This window comes from Monodelphis domestica, chromosome 7 (genome assembly GCF_027887165.1).
Source record: "Monodelphis domestica isolate mMonDom1 chromosome 7, mMonDom1.pri, whole genome shotgun sequence".
In the NCBI taxonomy this organism is placed as follows: Eukaryota; Metazoa; Chordata; class Mammalia; order Didelphimorphia; family Didelphidae; genus Monodelphis; species Monodelphis domestica.
Genome location: NC_077233.1, coordinates 93,941,649 through 93,961,508, shown reverse-complemented (window position 1 = coordinate 93,961,508; position 19,860 = coordinate 93,941,649). Strand labels below are relative to the sequence as shown.

At 46.7% G+C, this 19,860-nt stretch overlaps 1 protein-coding gene across 1 annotated transcript in view; it reads right to left on the bottom strand.

The window, feature by feature from the left end:
• Positions 1–10,090: 10,090 nt before the first annotated feature.
• The window catches only part of ZBTB47 (zinc finger and BTB domain containing 47), a 49,649-nt gene continuing 39,879 nt past the window's right edge, over positions 10,091–19,860 (bottom strand). The window contains exons 5-6 of the mRNA XM_056805101.1: positions 17,615–17,759; positions 10,091–14,040 (exon numbers count right to left, since the gene is read on the bottom strand). Of these exons, the coding sequence (XP_056661079.1) occupies positions 13,601–14,040; positions 17,615–17,759 (585 nt within the window). The 3' untranslated portion in view covers positions 10,091–13,600. The remainder of the gene's footprint in view (positions 14,041–17,614; positions 17,760–19,860) is intronic.

Below are 19,860 nucleotides of genomic sequence, written 5' to 3'. Positions count from 1 at the left end.
GACATCTTTAAGCCTTGGAGCATCTTTTAGCCTAGCATTACTATTGGATCCTATGGGGTTTGTCCACTAGACTGTGGGTTTCTGAGGGTAGAGACTGAGTGATATTAAAAGCAGTCTGAGTTTCCCTGGTACGCTAAAGTTTACAATGTACTTTCATTAAAAAATAAACAAACTTCTAAGAGGAAAGAAGAGAAGATTATCATCCCCATTTTACAGATCAGTTAACAGAGGCTCAGAAAAAGGAAAATATTTGTCCTCAAGCTCATAGCTACAAAGAACAAAAGTAGCACTTGACCCCAAATCTCTTGAGATTTTAGCACAAGGCTCTTTCTATGCTGTTTATCATTTGGTTATTTTTCATAGCAAGGGATGCTCAATAGACATTTGTTCATTTGGATTGAATTGTTTAGCAAATTTCCTGCCAGTGAGGTAGTGGAGTGGGGAGAATTCTGGAGTCAGAAAGACCTGATTCAGATCTAGTCTCAGACACTTATCAGCTGTGTGAGCTTGGGCAAATCATTTAAACTCTGTCTGCCTCAGTTTCTCCAACAATAAAATGGAGATAATAGCATTTACTACCTAGGGTGGCTGTGAGGATCAAATGAAATAATCTGCAAAGCACCATGCCTGACACCTAGTAGGTGCTTAATAAATGCTTATTTCCTTCCTTTCTTCTTTCTTTCCTTCCTTCATTCCTATCTCTCTTACCTCCTTTCTTTCCTTCCTCCTTTCTTCCCTCCTTCATTCATTCCATCCTCCCTCATTCCTCCTTTTCTTCCTTACTTTCTTCCTCCCTCCTTTCCTTTCTTCCTCTCTTCTTCCCATCCTCCTTCTTGCTTTCATTCTTCCCTCTTTTCTTCCTTCTTTCCTTCCTTCCCTCCTTTCTCCCTTTCTCCCTCCCTCCTTCCTTCATTCCTCCCTTCCTTCTATTCTTCATTCCTCCCTCTATCCCTTCCTTCTTTCCCTTCTCCTTCCCTCCTTCTTTTCTTTCTTCATTCCATCCTCCCTCCTTTCTTCTTTCATTCTTCCTTCTCTTCCTCCTTCCCTTCCTTTCTCCCTTTCTTCTCTCCTTTCCTTCATTACTTCCTCTTCCCTTCCCTCTTCCCTCCTTTCCTCACTCTCTTACTTCCTCCCTCCTTTCTTCCCTCCTTCTTTTCATTCTTCCCCTTCTTCCCCCATTCCTCCTTCCTTCCCTTATTCCATCCTTCTTTTTCTCTCTTTGCTCCTCCTTTCGTCCTCTCTTTTTCTCTACCTCCATCCTTCCCTGTCTTTCCTCCCTCCCTCCTTCCTATCCAACAAGTATTTATTAAGTGACTTGCTCAGGATCAAAGGACCTGAAGCCAGACAGCTAGTCAAACTCAGGTTGTCTATGTGTCAGGAAGTATGTTAAGCACTAGTGATAAAAGGGGAGAAAAAAAACAACCACCCCAAACATCCCCTGCCCTCAAACAGCTTACATTCTACTGGAGATAGACAATGTTAACTGATTAAGTATATATACATGATAATTTGAGGAGGGTAAGAACACGACTAAGGGGAATCAGGAAAGGCTTCCCATAGGTATTAGCACCTAATCTGAGCCTTAATGAAGCTAAGAGACTGAGGCTGGGAGAGAATGCATTCCAAGCATGATAAAGGCATGGAGACAGGAGTAGAAATACCAAGCTTAGAGAACAGCAAGTAGTCCTCTTTGGCTAGAATATAGAATGCATGAAGGGGAATAAAATGAAGTAAATCTGGAAAGCTTGACTGGAGCCATATTGGGAGGAAATTTAAATGCTGAATTGAGAATTTTGTATTTTATGCTACGTACAATTATTGTTGTTCAATTATGATGAACTCTTCATGACCTCATTTGGCGTTTTCTTAGCAAAAAAATTGGAGTGGTTCACCATATACTTATCATTTTACAGGTGAGAAAATGGAGGCCAAGAAGGTTAAGTGACTTGCCCAGGGTAGTCTTACCAGGATAGGTGGTAAATGTCTGAAGCCAGATTTGAGCTCAGGAAGGTGTCTTCCTGATTCTAGGACAGGCATTCTACCCCCTGTACCATTTAGCTACCTACTAGGAACAATAAGGAACCACTACAAGTTTCTTGAGCAGGAAAAGTTAAACTTGTGGATGATTATTCTGGCAGCTGGGTAGAGAGAATTCTGGATATGTCACAAAGGAGGAAATTGGGGTCTTGGAAAGAGGGTAATGATTTGTCCAAGTTCACAGGGGTAGTGAGTTACAGAAGAGCTGGGGATTCAAACTGAGATTCTCTGACTCCATACCTAGCTCTCATTCCACTACCCATTTACATCTTATTTCATCTCTAGGGGTTTCAGGTTCCCCATCTGTCAAATAAAGGGGTGGGAGCAGGCAGCCTGTCAGGGCTCTTGCAGCTCTGACGTGATGGGTCTGTTCAAATGCACACACCTGTTCAGACTCATTAGGAACAGGACTCAGCCCTTGTGGATCATAGAAAAGGGTGGAAAACTACACCCCCTGATGGAAGGGCCCTTCCACTCAAAGCTTTGAGCTTTCACTGGGACACAAATAACTTGAGTAGTCACAAAACAAATGCCAGCTGTTGAATTCTTTTGGCAATACAGCATAGCAGAAGGAAGATAGAACTTCAGGAGATGTCAGTCCTGATTCTGCCACTTAGAATCATAGATTTAGAACCAAAAGAACCTCCAAAGCAATCTAGACTCAACTTTTCACCTCCTTGTAAGTTCAAAAATGTTTTTTCTTTCTCTTTTTTTTTAATGAGGCAAACAGGTTTAAGTGACTTGCTCAGGGCCACACAAACTAGTCCAACTCAGGTCTTCCTGACTCTAGGACTGGTACTCTATCCACTAAGCCACTTCGCTGCCCTCAAGAATTCTTATTCCCATTTTTCAAAAGGGGGAACTGAGGCCTAGTATAAAATGTGCCCAAGGCCATACAGGGAATAAAATGGCAGAGGCCTGATGTCAACTCCAGTTTGCTTTCCCATGGTACCACACTGTCTTTCTGCTTGCTCTTACTTGGTTTTCCTGACTATAAATGGAGTACATAACAAATCCATGACCTTCCTCCTAAAACTGTTGTGAGGAAAGCATTTTGCAAACTTTAAAAGGTCATGACAATAGGAATTAGAGGTCTTGTCAGCCCAGGCAGTAGAGGGCAGTAATTTTTTTAAATGTTAAAAAAATGTACACATGCTAACGTCATAATAAAGTATGGTAAACAGAAGGTCCTCCCATTGCATGTGCTTCTCATGGGATTACAGGAAAGAGCCATCAAGTTCAAAATTTTATATTTGGGGACACTAAGGCTGAGACAGATCAACTTTCTCAGGGACACATAGACACATAGGGACACATAGACAGGACTTGAACTCATCCTTTTTTTTTTGTCCATGCTATTTTTTCTTTAATCCTACCTTCTGTCTTAGAGCCAATACTGTGTATTGGTTCCAAGAGCAGGAGAGTGGTAAGGGCTAGGTAATGGGGGTTAAGTGACTTGGTCAGGGTCACACAGCTAAGAATGTCTGATGTCAGATTTGAACCCAGGATCTCTCATTTCTAGGCCTGACTCTCAATCCACTGAGCCATCCAGCTGACTCCAATCCTCACTTTCTAGCTTAAACTTGATATTGAGTAAAAGTTCTAAGGCAGAAGAGCAGTAAGTGTTAGGCAGTTGATGTTAAGTGACTTGCCTAAGGTCATGTAGCTAAGAATTGTCTGAGACCAGCTTTAAAATTCCCATCTCTAAATCTGAACTTCCCATGTCTAAATCTGGCTCTCTATCCCTTGAGCCACCTAGCTGCCCTGCTCATATCTTCTTGATTCCAAGCCCAGCTCTCTAGTTCCTGCACCATCTCGCTGTGGCCTGGATCAAAGATTTTAGAGGTTTGTGAGTCCATCCTCTGGTTCCAGCATTCATTTGGTCTTGGTCAAGTCTCTTCCCTAGCCTGTCTGTAAAAAGGATGCCGATCCTCCCACTCACAAGATGTGGAGAATGTGTTGCAAACCATAAAGGGATCTAGAAATGGAGCTCGTTCCTAAGGACCATGGAGAGCAGAATCAATGAACGTGTTTCTTCTCCACCCTTAGCTCTCACCATCTGGTTGTGGTATGCCCTGGGTACCTGGCCTGGCCTGGTACTCATTATGAGGGGAGGCTCACTCTTTCACCAATTCTCCACTGCCCTACCTCCACCCACCCCACCCACAAGCCATTCCAAATAGAAAACAGATGAAGTCCTTTTATTACCACACTGCTGCTACCACCACCACGTGCATACTCAAGAAGAAAAAAACAAAACAGGTGAGGAATCCCAGAAGCCTCAAGGAAGAAAATAAGCTGTAATAAAGTTCAGGATTTCATACAAAAGCATTTATTCTTCTTTCCTCTGCCTCAATCACACATCTGTGATCTCTTTTGCAGGGGGCTCTGGGCAATACAGGTCGGAGGCTCTGGTCTCTGGGAGGGGGCTGGCGCCTAGAGATCCAGCCAGGTATATTTCCATGCTTCACTGAACCACACTGCCAAGGTGTGATTACATTAGGTATATCCATGTGCTCACTGGATGCCAGAAGAGATGGATGAGGGAGGGTGGGGGAAGAGCAGAGGCACGGAGACCGACAATCAGTCTCAAAATCTTTGCCCTGGAAGGGATCTTCCTCAGAGGGTATCTCCTCTCTCTGGCCTCTGTCTGGAACCCTCCAGCACTGGAGAACCCACCACCTTCCTAGATAGCTCATTCATTCCACTGGTCTTTTGTATAGCTCATGACATTAGGAAGCTCTTTCCTTCCAGAAATCTGTCTCTTTCCAATTTCCGCCCATTGTTGCTCCTCTACCACCCAGGAGAAAAGGTCTAATCTCTTCTTCAAGTCATAACCCTCAAAATACTCGAAATGAGCTCTCCTGCCCTGCCTAGCCTCTTTTCCATGCTAAGCATCACCATTTCTTTTCATTGGTCCTCCCATGGCATGATTAGTCCCCTCTACTCCATGGTACCCTCCTCTGGCTGTATCCCAGCGTTCGTTATCCTTCCTAAAATGGGATGCTCAGAGCTGAATACAGACCGTGTTCTGGGAAGGTCAGGACAACACTTTGCTCACATCCTGAGCTTTGGCCTTCTTCATGGGGCCTTGGATAGGAGCTTTATTTTTTTTTTAATTGACTCACATTAGGCATACAGTTCACCAAAGCCTCCTCACCCTCAGGTCTTTTTCCACACAAATTTTGGTCTCATCACTGGAATTAATGGGTCCCCCTCGGGTGCTGCCTGGGGAGGGAGAAAGGTTCAGGGACTCATCCGCTACTCCCGACCTGTCCCTTAACATGGAGGACTGGAGCCACAAGTGGCCCAAGTGATGGGAAAGGAGGAGAAAGTTTTTTTAAGGCTCCAACCTTGACCTGGAGGGTGGAGAGTGTCTTCCCTGACCCTCCAGCAATGAGGGAAAGAAGGCGGTGAATCCTGCACCATACAGAACCATTCTCGTTCTGACACTCATTTCACCTCTGAGGCTCAGAAAACTGGAAATGTCGCTTGCGTAGCTCCCCTCAGGGGCTGTCAGGAGTAAGGTGCTCTACAAACCTATATACTATTGTATATTTTGTATTGTATACAATACAATTACAATTGTACCATTATTTTTGATGCAATATTATGGGTGACCCTAGTGGGGATTCCTTCTTGGGTGTAAGTGGAAGAGATGACCTCTGAGGACTGAGATCCCTTCCAACTCTGAAATTCTGCTTCTCTGAGGTTCACTGGTGAGGAGACTCAGCCTGACAACTTCTCCTCTGCCCCCCCCCCCAGCTCCAAGGGGCACTCAGGCTCCTATTGGTGGGCAGCCTCTTCTCTCTGGACCCTTTTGTCTGTACCCTCTGGCTCCTGGCATGAACCCTTCCCCAAATTTCCCCAAACCCAGGGAACTCTGTAACCCAAACAAACTTGAATCTAGAACATGTTGAATCTAGAACAGATTTAGATGAAGGACCATCTAAAGATTAGGCATATAACCTGAAGGGCCAGAGTCTGCTAACACTCTCAACCCAACTTTTTCCTGGGTTTCTGTCCATATCCTTCTTGTTGTCATCTTTATAATCCTTGGTTCCAAGACAGAAGAGTGGTAAGGACTAGGCAATAGGGGTTAAGTGACTTGCCCATGGCCACATAGCTAGGAAGTACCTGAGACCAAATTTGAACCCAGGATCTCCTCTGAGCCACCCAGTTGCCACCTATATCCTTCTTAAGATGTAATTCCAAGCTGAACCCAGCAACTACAGCTGTGATCTCATTAGGATAGAGGCTAAGATCATATGAGTTCTAGGGGACTGCCATATCACCTTGTTGATTCATATAACCTATCAGAGCTAGGAAGGCCCTTCCAACAGATTATAAAAATTGAGGGATCACAGAACCCAGACTTTAGAGACCACCTCTTTTAACACCGTCCATATTTTACTGATGAGAGAAATCAAGACCTTGAGAGTGCCTCTAATATTAAAAATATGTATATTTGTTTCCCCTTCAAATAGGGACCAGCCTATGAAGGGAGAAGGGAAGAGGAAGAACCGGGGTCCCTGGGGGACTTAGCTCTAAAAGGGACATAGCTTGGATCTCCCAAGCTAAGAGTGCACACGCCTGATGAGAAAGGAGCTAGTACTGGGCCTGAGGAAGCAGGAGGGAAAAGAGGCACCCCCAGCTCCCCACTCTGATTAAACGAAAAGCTCCTTAGGTCAAGGGTCCTGAATTAAAAGGAATTTGGGGCCTTGGAGTCCAGAGGTTCTTAATCAGGGGGGCATGACCTTGTTCTGTTTTTAAATAATTTGATGTTAATTTTTAAATAGAATGTCTCCTTTGTGTTCACTTCATTTGTATTAAAGCACCACCACCACCTCATCAGGAGTGCTCAGGCTTTTATCATGACACAAAAGGTTCTGAACCCCTTTTCTTTTTAGATAAGTTAACTGAGACCCAAAAAGAAGGGACTTACTTCCCCAAGGCCAACTAGGCGAGCAGCTAAGCCAAACCCAGGCCTCCTGACAGCTCCTGATAGTGTCGTGGGAAATACTGGACAGGTCATCTTGCTAGTTGTCCCAACTCCATGGAAGCCCCTGCTAGGACCTGGGGCCAGAAACAGCAACTCTTCCATGTGCTGGAGTAGCATCCAGTGTCCAAGGGGAAAGGAAGGCTACTTCCCCCTGGCCCACAGCTTCCTGCCCCTCCAGGCTGGCATCCTTAGCATCATTTTTCAAGGCGCTCTGCCCAAGATGCAGTGGCCCACAGGGGCTTAACTGGGAGCTCAGAGATCTCTGGGCATCCACATGGTGACCACCCCAGGTGCAGGCGAGGACCTGTCTAGGAATGAGAACTCCTTTATCAATGCTTCCTCCCTTACTGGGTAGCCCTTAGTTCTAGCACCTTCACAGGCCCAATGGGGAGTCTTCCTCCTTGCTTGCCCATACTTTACCATCAATGTATTAAGACAACTATAACTCTTGGAGACCAGGAACTCTATCTTATCCATGCCTTGTATCTAAGCCCTTAACACCAAGCCCAGGATTTGGTACAGTGATACTTTGTACTCAATCACAGGGTCTAAAGTTATTTAGTTCAATCCCATTCATTTCACAGATGGGGAAGTTGAGGCCCAGAAAAGAGAATGAGTTCCTTAAATTCCACTGCTCCATGGTTTCTTGGCATTGGACTTTTTTGAAATTTATTCCAGCTCTGGGGAAGATACTCACTTTTTCTTCCAAACTTACCCTCTGTCTTGATTAGAATCAATACTAAATGTTGGTTCCAAGACAGAAGAGTGGCAAGGGCTAGGCAATTGGGGTTAAAATGACTTGCCCAGGGTCCCATGGCTAGAAAGGGTCTTGAGGTCAGATTTGAAACCAGGACCTCATCTCTAGGTTTGGCACTCCATCTACTGAGCCACTTAGCTGTCCCAATTATATAAACATGTTAAGAAGGATGGAAAACCCAGTAGGCTGATTTGTAAGTAGTGAAGAAATGAGTTGAGGGCCTTCTGGGTTTACAATAAAAATATCCAAGTTTTCTAAATCCAGCTGTTCCTCTTGTCATTTGACACTTGCCCTCTTCAGGCTGGTTTCCCCATCTTTATTCTAAGGGGGCTGGACCCATGTAAATGCTAAGGCCTGGTCTAGGTCTTAAAACTTGTGATTGATTCTGCTTTCCTGCCAACCCAGGCACCTTGGCCTCTTGGCCTTCATCTCTGCATCTTAAGAAGGCACCTCCCCTATTATACACCTGTCTGTGCCTGTTTTGGGTATTGACCCTGGTACCATGGGGGAAACCATAGAATCAGACTTTCAGAACTAAAAGGAACCTCAGGGGTCATCTGATGCAACCTAAGCAGTAATCCCATCCCAGAGAGGGAGCCATCCACCATATTGGAAGACCTTGAGTGTCAGGGAACTTACTCCCTAATGGGACAGTTGTACCATGGAGCTGCACCAGAACAAAGGTAGGACTAACTCCCACCCTCTCCAAAAGAAACGCCCTTAATGTTGGGAAGACCAAGGCAGTTCTCTGAGTCAGGGAAGGTCCTGGATGGAGCCAATGAGGACCAGCTTCAGAATAAAGTAGTTCAGAATAAAGAGAGCGTGAATCCTCCCATCCCAGCTACTCCTGATGAGTTCTCTCCAGGCAGCCTCTCTCCTGGGGGGTAAAAAAGTAGCCCTTACAAGGCAGCTGGGGTAGAAGCCACCAGGCTTCATCCACTGATGGTTAGGAATAGGGGTTAACCAATAGTGAATGAACAGAGGCTAAAGGGTGGAAAGTCCCCATGGGACCCAGCATGCTGAGAACCAAAGAGGACCCAGGATGGGCTCCTGTTTTGAAGCCATTTCCCAAGAAAATCTTGCAGTTGCTAAGCCTGCTGTGGTTAAGGACCACCAATTTACAACTAGAAACAAGTTTAGTCCACCTAGTCCCTCTTTTTGAGACAAGGAATGAGAGAAGAGAGGGGAAGTGATGGACCAAATGTCACACAGTGAGTTAGTGGCAGAGTTGACTCAGGTCTTCTGATACCAAATCCTGGAATTTACTGGACTCTGCTGCCCAGGATACTGCCTCATCCAAAAGTCACATCAGCCCATTTCTCAGTGAGTATCCAACATGGCGAGCAGGTATCAGTATATTCTTATGGTGAACCCATTCCCTAGGGAATTCCATGCTTTGAATACCAAGATGGAAAAAGACATTGATAACATTTTTCAAGAACAGCTAAAAGGAAGGAATCTGCCCATGGCCAACAATGGAAGCTCTGGAATCTGAGGAAGGAGGAAAGAGGAAGAGGCACAGGGAGGGTCCTTGCTTGGGAGTCAAGGGGAAAGGGAGGCAGTGGAAAACTGAGAGCAATAGGCCAGTATTTTTAGAGCCAGCTCTAAGTCTTCCACCAATCTCCTTTTAGGACCAGGATTAACATCTTCTCCCCACCTAAATTTTGAAGATTCTCCCACTCAAGGTCATATAAGTAGCAAATAATAGAGCTGGAATTGAACCCAGGCCCTTTGACTGTATCTGATGTAGTTGCTGTTTCCCCATCTCCCTCCAAATTTTTCACTCAAATCACTCTATCCAACTCCCATCAGAAGACATCTTCCATATATCCAATGGGCCGCCTAGGTGGACACAGTGGCCAGCCTCCAGCACGGGACACATTCCTTCCCTGCCTGGGCAGGAGGGTGTCATCACTGAGCCAAAAGTTATTCCTTCACCCACTTCTCAGAGCCAAGGGCCTGATTTCCAGGAGGAAATTACTAATGGGAGAACCCAAGTGGAAGAGAGCCCAGACATGGTCACCTCTGAGCATGCAATGGTGGATGGCTGTGGTTCCTGCACCCCCTCCCACCCCCCACCCCCAGGTCAGAATGCCTCTGAGCAGATCTTCCCTTGTCCCACCCCAAACAATGCATGCAGCTGGGGAAAAGGGAGTTATCATATATTGATTACAGTTTTTCTTATAAAAAAAAAAAGACATTCCCCCATCAATCAACAGAAAATTGGCTACCGCATTCCCCAGGATGAGTCTTCTTAAAACATTCTGACTCCCCCCTGGGTTGCCCCACATCTATACAGAATAAAGTGCTTTGTTTATTAATTATTATTAATAATATTGTTTATCACACTTAAGGGTCCCACGACTAGCCCTCCCCGTGGCGTGGAGTCGAGTGGGCCCCTGGCCACCAGCTGCAACAGCTCGGATCTGGCCTTCATAAGTGCTTTGCGTCTAGCTCTGCTACAACCCCGTCCCTTCTCCCCCCTTCCCACCTCTCTGGCTGCCAGCCACAGTCCGTAGCACGGAGGTTGACTTTGGTTTTTGTTTTTCCTTGATGAATATCAACCCTTCTGACCACTCAAGTCACAGAGTTCCCGGAGGCGGAGGGGCCCCCTTGGTCGTCAGGGCCCAGCACGGGGCAGGCTTGCCCGGGGGAGCATGGAATACTTGGGCGTTGCTGCCCCTCGAGCCCCCAGGGCCACTTCAGTCCCCATTTTCAGGCTCCTGTTCCCCGCAGAACTGGCCCCAGTTTCCAAGGGGGTTCCAGCAGGAGGTGGGGAGCAGAGGGCGCCCCTTCTTCCAAGTCCTCAATCTTCCTGTTTGACATGGTCATGGGAACCAGGAGGTCCTGTCTCCCAGCGCCTGGTATCCATGGGGGAGGAGAGCAGTGGGAGGGGATTAAGGTGCAAAGAATCTTAAAAATGAAAAAAAAGTTACAAAATGAAAACATAAAGGAGCTTAACCAGGAAGAATTAGCTTATGAGCCGCCTCGATTTAGAAGCAGCGTTAGGAGCCACCTGAACTACGACAACCCGCTGCCGGGCCTATTGCGTCGTCTGTCTGTCCTCGCTAAGGTCACACCTCCATCCAAGCGGAGGCAGGCTGCCTGGGATCCCACCGGAGTCCCAATTTGTGCAGAAGGCCCTGGGCCAGCCCGAGCCCAACTGCAGCCGTCTGGAGGGGAGGGCAAGGATGGGGAAGCCAAGGCGGCCCACAGGAGTCAGCGGCTCAGCCCAGCCATGAGGAGAGGGAGAGAGAATGGGCCTGGCCGCCCCTTAGCCCCAGCCCAGACGCGGGGGGAGCCACATTCAGCTTACTCGTCATGGTCAAATGTCGCCACGCCTGCATGCATCCTTCCACGCTCACACATGCATTCACCCAACGTCCCTCCCACACACACACCCTGTATTCCCTTCTCGGTGGGGGAGAAAGCAGGAGAGCAGCAGACCAGAAGTCGATGAGCCTCCCAGCCTAGACCAAGCAGCTTTCCCTGTCCTGCCTCCAGCCCAAGGGCAGAAAGAGCTGAGACCGCGGAGCTCGCTCAGGGCACCCGCCTGAGAGCCGGCTGGAGGGGCCCGGGAGAAGCCCTGGAGTTAACGCGTTAGCCATGCCTCCGCAGGCCCCCAACAGGCCAGCCTCTTGGCTCTATCTTCCCCCCAGCCAAGAAAATGTAGCACCTAGAGACCCAGAAATAAAGGGCCCGTTATTTCCCTGCTCCTACTTCCGAAGAAATTCTGACTTTTTACTGACCAAAACTTGGTCCAAGACATTTCTTCCAATGCAGGGGGAGAGGGAGCGCCTAGAGGGAAGAGAGCTGTTGGCTCAGGTTTCTGGGGTGCTGCCCATGGGGCCAAAGCAAGAAGCAGCTAACCCGTCCCTCACACCAAGGTAGATGCCCTCCTTGCCACCTCTGGGGATTGGGACTGCATTTGGAGAATGACCAGCGGCCCTTCGGGGGCTTCTTTGGTTGACTGACCTCAAGTTCCCTCAGAAGACATGGCATCCCTACCCCAAGGTACCAGCCTCCTCCTCCTCCTAAACTGTAAGGCACTTTGAGAACCAATTCCCTCCCCAGCAAGTTGTCATTCCTCCAGTGTGTGAAAAGTCCTCATTCGCCTCTGCCCCTGCTGCCAGACAGACAAGAGTGTGGGATGGTTCGAGCGCCCCAAGCTTTGTTAATTCCTGGGGGATGAGCTTAGCTCCCACTGCCCCACACCTACTCTCCCTGTGGAATAAAAAAAGGAAAACAGGTCCCCCGAGGCATCCCATCAGTCACCAGGGGAGGGGGCCCCTTGAGACTGCTACAGGAGGTCGGATGGGGAGGGTGACGGCTGGAAGACATAAAGAACCCCACTGCCTCCTGCCAGTGGCTATGCTGAGGCTGATCCCCTTGGAGTGAAGAGGAGGGCTATGTGCCTCCCTGTGGCACCGATTTTCTTTCCCAAAGTATGACCAAACAGCTACTACTCAGTTTCCCCACCTGGCCCCAGATGCCTACAGGCTTGTTCTCTTGTGGTCTGGCTCCCTCTCCCCATACTCGTGTGCCCCAAGGCCAGCAGCGGGAGGAGGCAGGATGGGGAAAGAAAGGAGAAATGGCATTTTGGCAAAATTGATAGGGCTTGGCCCCTCCGTCCCCACCCTTCATAAAAGTGAATCTAGTGCTTGTCCTGAGGTCTTGACCCCCCAACACATATAGACACCAAAACACGAACAGGCATCCCCCAGCCACACGTTTCCCTCTTAGATACACACCCAGTGATGGTGGTACCCAAAGACAGACAGACGCACATTAGGCATGGCCATACGCGAACACACACATACACACACAATCCCACACAGACCGTACACCCCATACACGCTCTCCTCAATCCCACACAGACACTAAAGACAACCTTGGGCGGGCCCAGAGATGCAGACCCTCTCAAGCACACATTCTCAGACGTACAGAGGGGCACATCGACCCTCAAGAGCGCCCATGGCCTTCCACTGGGGCAGCTCACCTTGGATGGCAAATGACCACCCCAATCTTGCCTCTGGCCTGATCCCTAAACCCTGACCCGTCTCACAGGCCACCCTCAGAGCCTCACACCTAGAACACTCATGCTCAGAGAAAGCCACGGACTGCCTGTCCCATCCCACCAGGCTCTACCTTCCCCCTTACAACTCTAATCTGTCATTTTACAAATGAAGAAACTGAGACCCCAGAGAGTGACTTGCCCGAGGCAATCTAGGCTCCTTGACTCTTAGCCCAGGGCTCTTTGCCTCCCTCCCAAGCTCCATTCCTTTCCCTCTTACCAAAGCAATAAAGAACCCCCCCAAAAACAAACTGGCACTCCTCCTGGCCCCCATCCAGGGTCTCATCCTATTCCTCGTTCATCCCCGATACCACCATGATGAGGCAGAATGGAACTGAGTGGTCATGGAAAAGGAGGAGGAAGAGAGGGGGCAGGATGGGCGCACAGGACTTGGGAACCGGAAGAGATCTTATCTAACATTTAGTCCGACTTCCTCTTAGTACAGATGAGGAAACTGAGGTTCAGAGAAGATCAGCAGCCTGCCCAAAGTCACTTGGGTTAGTGGCAGAGTGAGAATCTGAAACCAGGTCCTTGGAAATCACATCCGTCGCTCCTTCCACTCTACTGAGGAAGAAGAGAGGGGAGAAAAGAGAGGAACACACATGGGCTCCATTTTCCAGAGTCAATCCACGGGGTCCTTTCGGAGGTGCAGCTGGGACAAACTTGGCATGGACGAGAGGCAAGAGGGGCTCTAGGGGAGAGCAGCAGGGCCAGGGGAGGAATGGGGGCCCTAGTTGTGGCTGGCATTGACCTTCCCGGTAGAGAACAGAGGGGGTGGGGGAGGTAGGTGAGGCGGGGGTGGCAGGGTCTGGGGGAGTGGGGGGAGCAGGGGGAGGGAGTGTGAGGGTGGTGTGGGGGGTGGTGGGGGCTGCGGGGGAGGAAGGCCAGGCTGGGTAGGGGTCGCAGGGGCAGCTCCTGGGGGCACTGGAGTCAGGGCCAGGGTGAGGCCTGGGGGGTGGTCACCACCGTCAGGAGTGTCCGAGGTCATTGGGTGACTGACACGGAAGCACTTCTCTTTGTGGGCTTTCAGCATGTTGGAAAAACGAAAGCGCTGGCCGCACACGTCACAGGGGTAGGGCTTCTCGCCCGTGTGTGTCCGCCGGTGCCTCTTCATGTTGGGCCGGCTTGTGAAGCTCTTGCCACAGATCTCACAGATATACGGCTTCTCACCTGTGGACAGGGGGAAGATGCGGGAAGTCTGGTCACTCAGGACCCTGGTTGGTCACTAACTACCTGCTCCCTTACTTGTCCCCCAGCCACAGTCATTCATCCTCAGTCACTGCCACTGCTTGGCAGAGCACTTTCCTCCCCTCTTGCCTCTCACCAGAATTCCCTCCATTCTTCATGAACACCCAACAGAGAGCTAATATCTCGGGGAAAGCTTTGTTCCCTGGAGGAAAGACATCCCAAGAGCCCTTCTTCCTCACCCCGACTGCCTTATGGCATTGGTCAAAGGGCCAGCAGGAAGATCTAGATGGGAGAAGCCCTAGACTAGGATTCAGAAGGTCTGAATTTAAGCCCCGGATCTGTCATGTACACACTGAGCAATTTGGGGCAGTCCCTTGCCCAAAGGGGCAAGTTGTGGTACTTAAATGGGAATTAGGAGACCTCGGCACTAAGCCAGGCTATGACATTCACTACCTATGTGACCTTGAGCAAGTCACTTCTCATCTGTTTCTTCCTTCATAATGGCAGAATGGTTCCTTCCTTCCACTTTCTACCTACAGGATTATTCATAGAAAAGCAAGGGCAGGTAGGTAGCTCAGTGGATGGAGAGACAGGCTTAAAATTAGGAAATCCTGGGTTCAAATCTTACCTCAGACACTTTTTAGCTGGGTGACCCTGGGCAAGTCACTTAACCCCCATTGCCTAGCCCTTACTGTTTTCCTGCCTTAGAACTAATACACAGTATCGATTCTAAGACAGAAGTAAGGGTTTAAAAAAAAAGAAAGCTATAGAAATGGTAGTTCATGTTGATCATGAACTCAGAGACCATCTAGCAGAATCCTTTCATTTGAAAGATGAGGAAACTGAAGCTCAGAGAGGTCTTACCCAAGGTTACACATATAATAAGGGTCGAAGCAAAATATGAAGTCCAGACTTCCAACTCTACTCAACCTTACAGACCAATTACAGGAATGGGCGGGGAGGGGGGGTGTCTTCAATTGAGGAAGAAAAAAATATCCAAGAGGGATCTCAAATGCCCTCTGATGTATGAACACCACATTCTATGCAGGTTCTCAGTACTCATACAAGATGTTTCAGAAAAAAAGGCTGTGCTGAAGCAAGGGAAACCTGGCTCACCTTTGCCTAGATCTGAATGTAATTTCATCCATTTCAGCTACTTACTCAGTGTATTAAAATATCCCAGTTAGTTTTTGTACAAACAAAACCAATGCAACCAAAATAAGAAGGGAAGCAACAAATTGGAAAAAAAATCTTCATAACAAAAATCTCTGACAAAGGTCTAATTACTCAAATTTATAAAGAGCTAAATCAATTGTACAAAAAATCAAGCCATTTCCCAATTGATAAATGGGCAAGGGACATGAATAGACAATTTTCAAATAAAGAAATAAAGCTATTAATAAACACATGAAAAGATGTTCTAAATCTTTTATAATCAGAGAAATACAAATCAAAACAACTCTGAGGTACCATACCTCACACCTAGCAGATTGGCTAACATGATAGCAAAGGAAAGTAATGAATGTTGGAGGGGATGTGGCAAAATTGGGACATTAATACATTGATGGTGGAGTTGTGAATTAATTCAGCCATTCTGGGTGGCAATTTGGAACTATGCCCAAAGGGCACTAAAAGTCTGTCTTCCCTTTGATCCAGCCATAGCACTGCTGGGTTTATACCCTAGAGATATAATAAGGAAAAAGACTTGCACAAGAATATTCATAGCTGCACTCTTGGTGGTGGCCAAAAAATTGGAAAATGAGGGAATGCCCTTCAATTGGGGAATGGTTGAACAAATTGTGGTATCTGTTGGTGATGGAATACTATTGTGCTAAAAGGAATAATAAAGTGGAGGAATTCCATGTGAACTGAAATGACCTCTAGGAATTGATGCAGAATGAGAGGAGCAGAACCAGGAAAACATTGTACACAGAGTCTGATACACTGTGGTACAATCAAATGTAATGAACTTCTCTAGTAGTAGCAATGCAATGATCCAGAACAATTTGGAGGGACTTATGAGAAAAAAACAATATCCACATCCAAAGGAAGAACTGTGGGAAAAGAAACACAGAAGAAAAACAAGTGCTTGATCACATGGTTCAATGGGGATATGAGGAATGTAGACTCTAAATGATAATCCTAGTGCAAACATGAACAATATGGAAATAAGTTTTGATCAAAGACACATGTAAAACCCAGTGGAACTGTGCTTCGGCTATGGGAGGGAGCTGGAGGGAGGGGAGGGAAAGAACATGAATCTTGTAGCCAAGGAAAAATATTCTAAATTGACTAATTAAATAAAATTTAAAAAAAAATATCCCAGTTGACTTAACTAATTCCAATGTGGCAAGCAGAAAAATATTTTGAGTTACCAATAGAGTTAAAAAGCCTATTCTTTTAAATTAGGGCCTCAGTTCATTAATTCACCCCTTTAGCAAATATTTACTATTGTTAGGTATAGTGACAAATGCCTATAATCCTTGTTATTGGTAAACTGCTTTAGTCTTGGAGTTCTGAACCTCAACAGGACTAAGGCTGACTGGGTATCATGACTAAGTCCTGGATTCAAACCCAAATATTCAGATTCTAAATTCATGCTTTCTTCCATACTGTGCTGAATAGTTCTTAACTCTCCTCCCTACTCTCTGAAAGGCTCCTCATCTCTAAGGACTCTGGAATCACAAGATATTAGAGCTGGAAGGAACCCTACATATTATCAGGCCCAAACCATTTATGTTACAAACAAGAAAATTGAGGCCCAGAAAGTCATACAGTAGTAAGTGACTGAAAGAGTCAAGACTCAAACTCAGGTCTTCAGATTCTAAAACCACTGGTCTTTGGAGTGGGGAAGGAGAAAGAAAAGGGGAGAGAGGAGCAGAGGAAAAGGAGAGAGGGAAAGGGAGAAAGAGGGAAGGTAGAGAGAAAAGAGAAAGATAGAGAGGAGAAAGCAAGATTATCTCTCTCTCTAGATAGAGAGATATAGCTATCTGTAGAAATCTCCATTTCTGTCTCTTTATCTATCTATTTCTATCACCGTCTATCCATCTACCTATCTCTGCCTCCATCTATCTAGAAAAATATCCATCTATATCTCTTTATTTAACTCTATCACCATCTCTTCATCTATCTCTGTCTGTATCTCCATCTCTCTATTTCTCTCTCTATCTCTCCATCTATCTATCCATCCAATCTGTCTCTTCCTATCTGTCTTTTATCTATCCATCGATCTACCTGTCTCTATCTCCATGTCTCTATTTCTATCTATCTATCCATCCATCTATCTATCTCCATCTACCTATTTACCTATCTCTATCTCTCTATTTATCGAGAGAGAGAGAACCATGGCCTCGTCATCTCTTCTAGGGAGAATTTTCTAGGTGGATGAGAGGGATGGAGATAGAGAAGGGGATGAGGATTCTTCCCAAGAGGGCTAATGATCCCAGGCAGGGGTAGAGATAGAGATGGGAGTAGGTAGGGCAAGGTAGAGGAGATGTTGGAAGGGGAAAGAGAGGGCAAGGAAGGAGGGGAGCAGAGGGTCTTCAAAGGCTCTTACCTGTGTGTGTTTTCATGTGCTCATCAAAATACTGCTTCATATTGAAGTCCTTCCCGCACCATTGACACATGAACTGCTTGTGCCCGATGTGGATGCTCATGTGGGACCGAAGCTGGTACTTGTACTGGAAGCGCTCATTGCAGTTCTGTCCAGAGGGGGAGGACAAGAGAAATGGGTGTGAGGGCTCTGGTTGCACCATCTTCAACCCCCAAGCCCTTAGAAGTTCAGGGATATTTGCAGAGGGTTCTGGGCTGGGCTGTCATTAAGGAGAGAGGCTGGGGGAGAGGGAAAGGAAAGGGGGAGAAGAGACAAGCACCTAGAATGGAGAACATCCCCCTCCCCCATGAGTCTAGAAATTTAATTCAAGCCTGGCTGGTTATTTAAATGTGGAAGGCACCAAGGAAAGAGAGGACAACATATAGTCCTTGTACTCAGGAAATTTATTCTTGAAGATACAAAGAATAAACAGAGAAGTAAATGCGAGATCATTTGAGGACAGAACACAAATGAGGAGAGAGATTTGTATCAGGGAGGCTATCTATAGGAGGCAGCCCCTGAGCTAAGCCTTGAAGAGAGCTAACGAGACATAGATAAGGGTGAAGTATATTCTAGAGCTACAGGACAGCCAGCCAGAGACCAGAGATGGAACAGCACAGGGACCAGGTGACTAGGATACAGAGTATTCCAAGGCATGGAAAGTGTGAAAGTAGCAGTGATTAAGATGGTGAAGAAGGATAGTGTGAGATACACTTGCAAAGGGAGGCTGGGGCCAGATTATGGCAGGGCATTAAAAGCTAACGGGAGGAGTCTGGATTTGATCTCAGAGGTGATAGGAAATAAGAACCGGCAAAAGAACAAGACAGAAGCATAGACCTGTGGTCTATCACGAGGGAGTGTCACTTTGGCATCTACGTAGAGGACAGACTTAAAGAGGAAAGGGACTGGAAGCAGGGAGCCTGTTAAGAAATTATGGCAATAGTGAGAGGTAATGGGGGCCTCCCTCTGGGCTAGAAGAGGGGGATGGAGAAAGATTTGTTGTGGAGGTAGAACTGAAAAGACTTGGCCACAGACTGGATATGGGAGAGAGAGAGAAGAGTTGAAGATGGTTCCAATGATGTGAGCCTGCATGACAGGAAGGATGGAGTTCCTGCTCTTAAGAAATTTACAGTTGGGTTTCTTGAACCTGTAAGTAAGTTGGTAAATGTTTAACAACCAGCTCTCCAGGGGGAAAATGAAGGCATGACACATTTTAAAGTTTACTCTATACTATTAAGATTTTCTCCATTATTTTCTTAAGTCTAAGCAATCAACAAAACATTATATTAAGCACTGACTGGTAGTTTACCCATTTCTAAGATGTATAAATGCTCACAGAGAATTTAACAACTGGCTTTCTTGAGCTGGTTCCAGGATACTCCTTGCTTTGGTCAGGATTGCATGCCCTCCAGACTCATTCTAGTTTGTCAATACCTTCCTAAAACATGGAACCTAAAACTTGACACAAATCCTTCAGATGTGGTCTGACCATGGTCACATCAGCAGGATTATCACAGACTTTGAGCTAGAAAGGGATCTCCAAGGCTATCTAGTCCAACCCCCTCATTTTACACACGAAGAAACTGAAGCCCAGGGAGGGAAAGTGACTCATCCAAGGTCACAAACATTAAATACCAGTTCTACATCTCTTATAATCAGAAAGATGCAAATCAAAACAACTCTGAAGTATCGCCTCACACCAAGCAGATTGGCTAACATGACAGCTATGGAAAGTAATGAATGCTGGAGGGGATGTGGCAAAGTAGGGACACTAATTCATTGCTGGTGGAGTTGTGAATTAATCCAACCATTCTGGAGGGCAATTTGGAACTATGCCCAAAGGGTGCTAAAAGTCTGTCTGCCCTTTGATCCAGCCATAGCACTACTGGGCTTGTACCCCAAAGAGATAATGAGGAAAAAGACTTGTACAAGAATATTCATAGCTGTGCTCTTTGTGGTGGCAAAGAATTGGAAAATGAGGGGATGCCCATCAATTGGGGAATGGCTGAACAAATTGTGGTATATGTTGGTGATGGAATACTATTGTGCTAAAAGGAATAATAAAGTAGAGGAATTCCATGGAGACTGGAACAACCTCCAGGAATTGATGCAGAGTGAAAGGAGCAGAACCAGGAAAACATTGTACACAGAGACTGATACATTGTGGTACAATCGAAGGTGATGGACGTCTCCATTAGTGGCAATGCAAT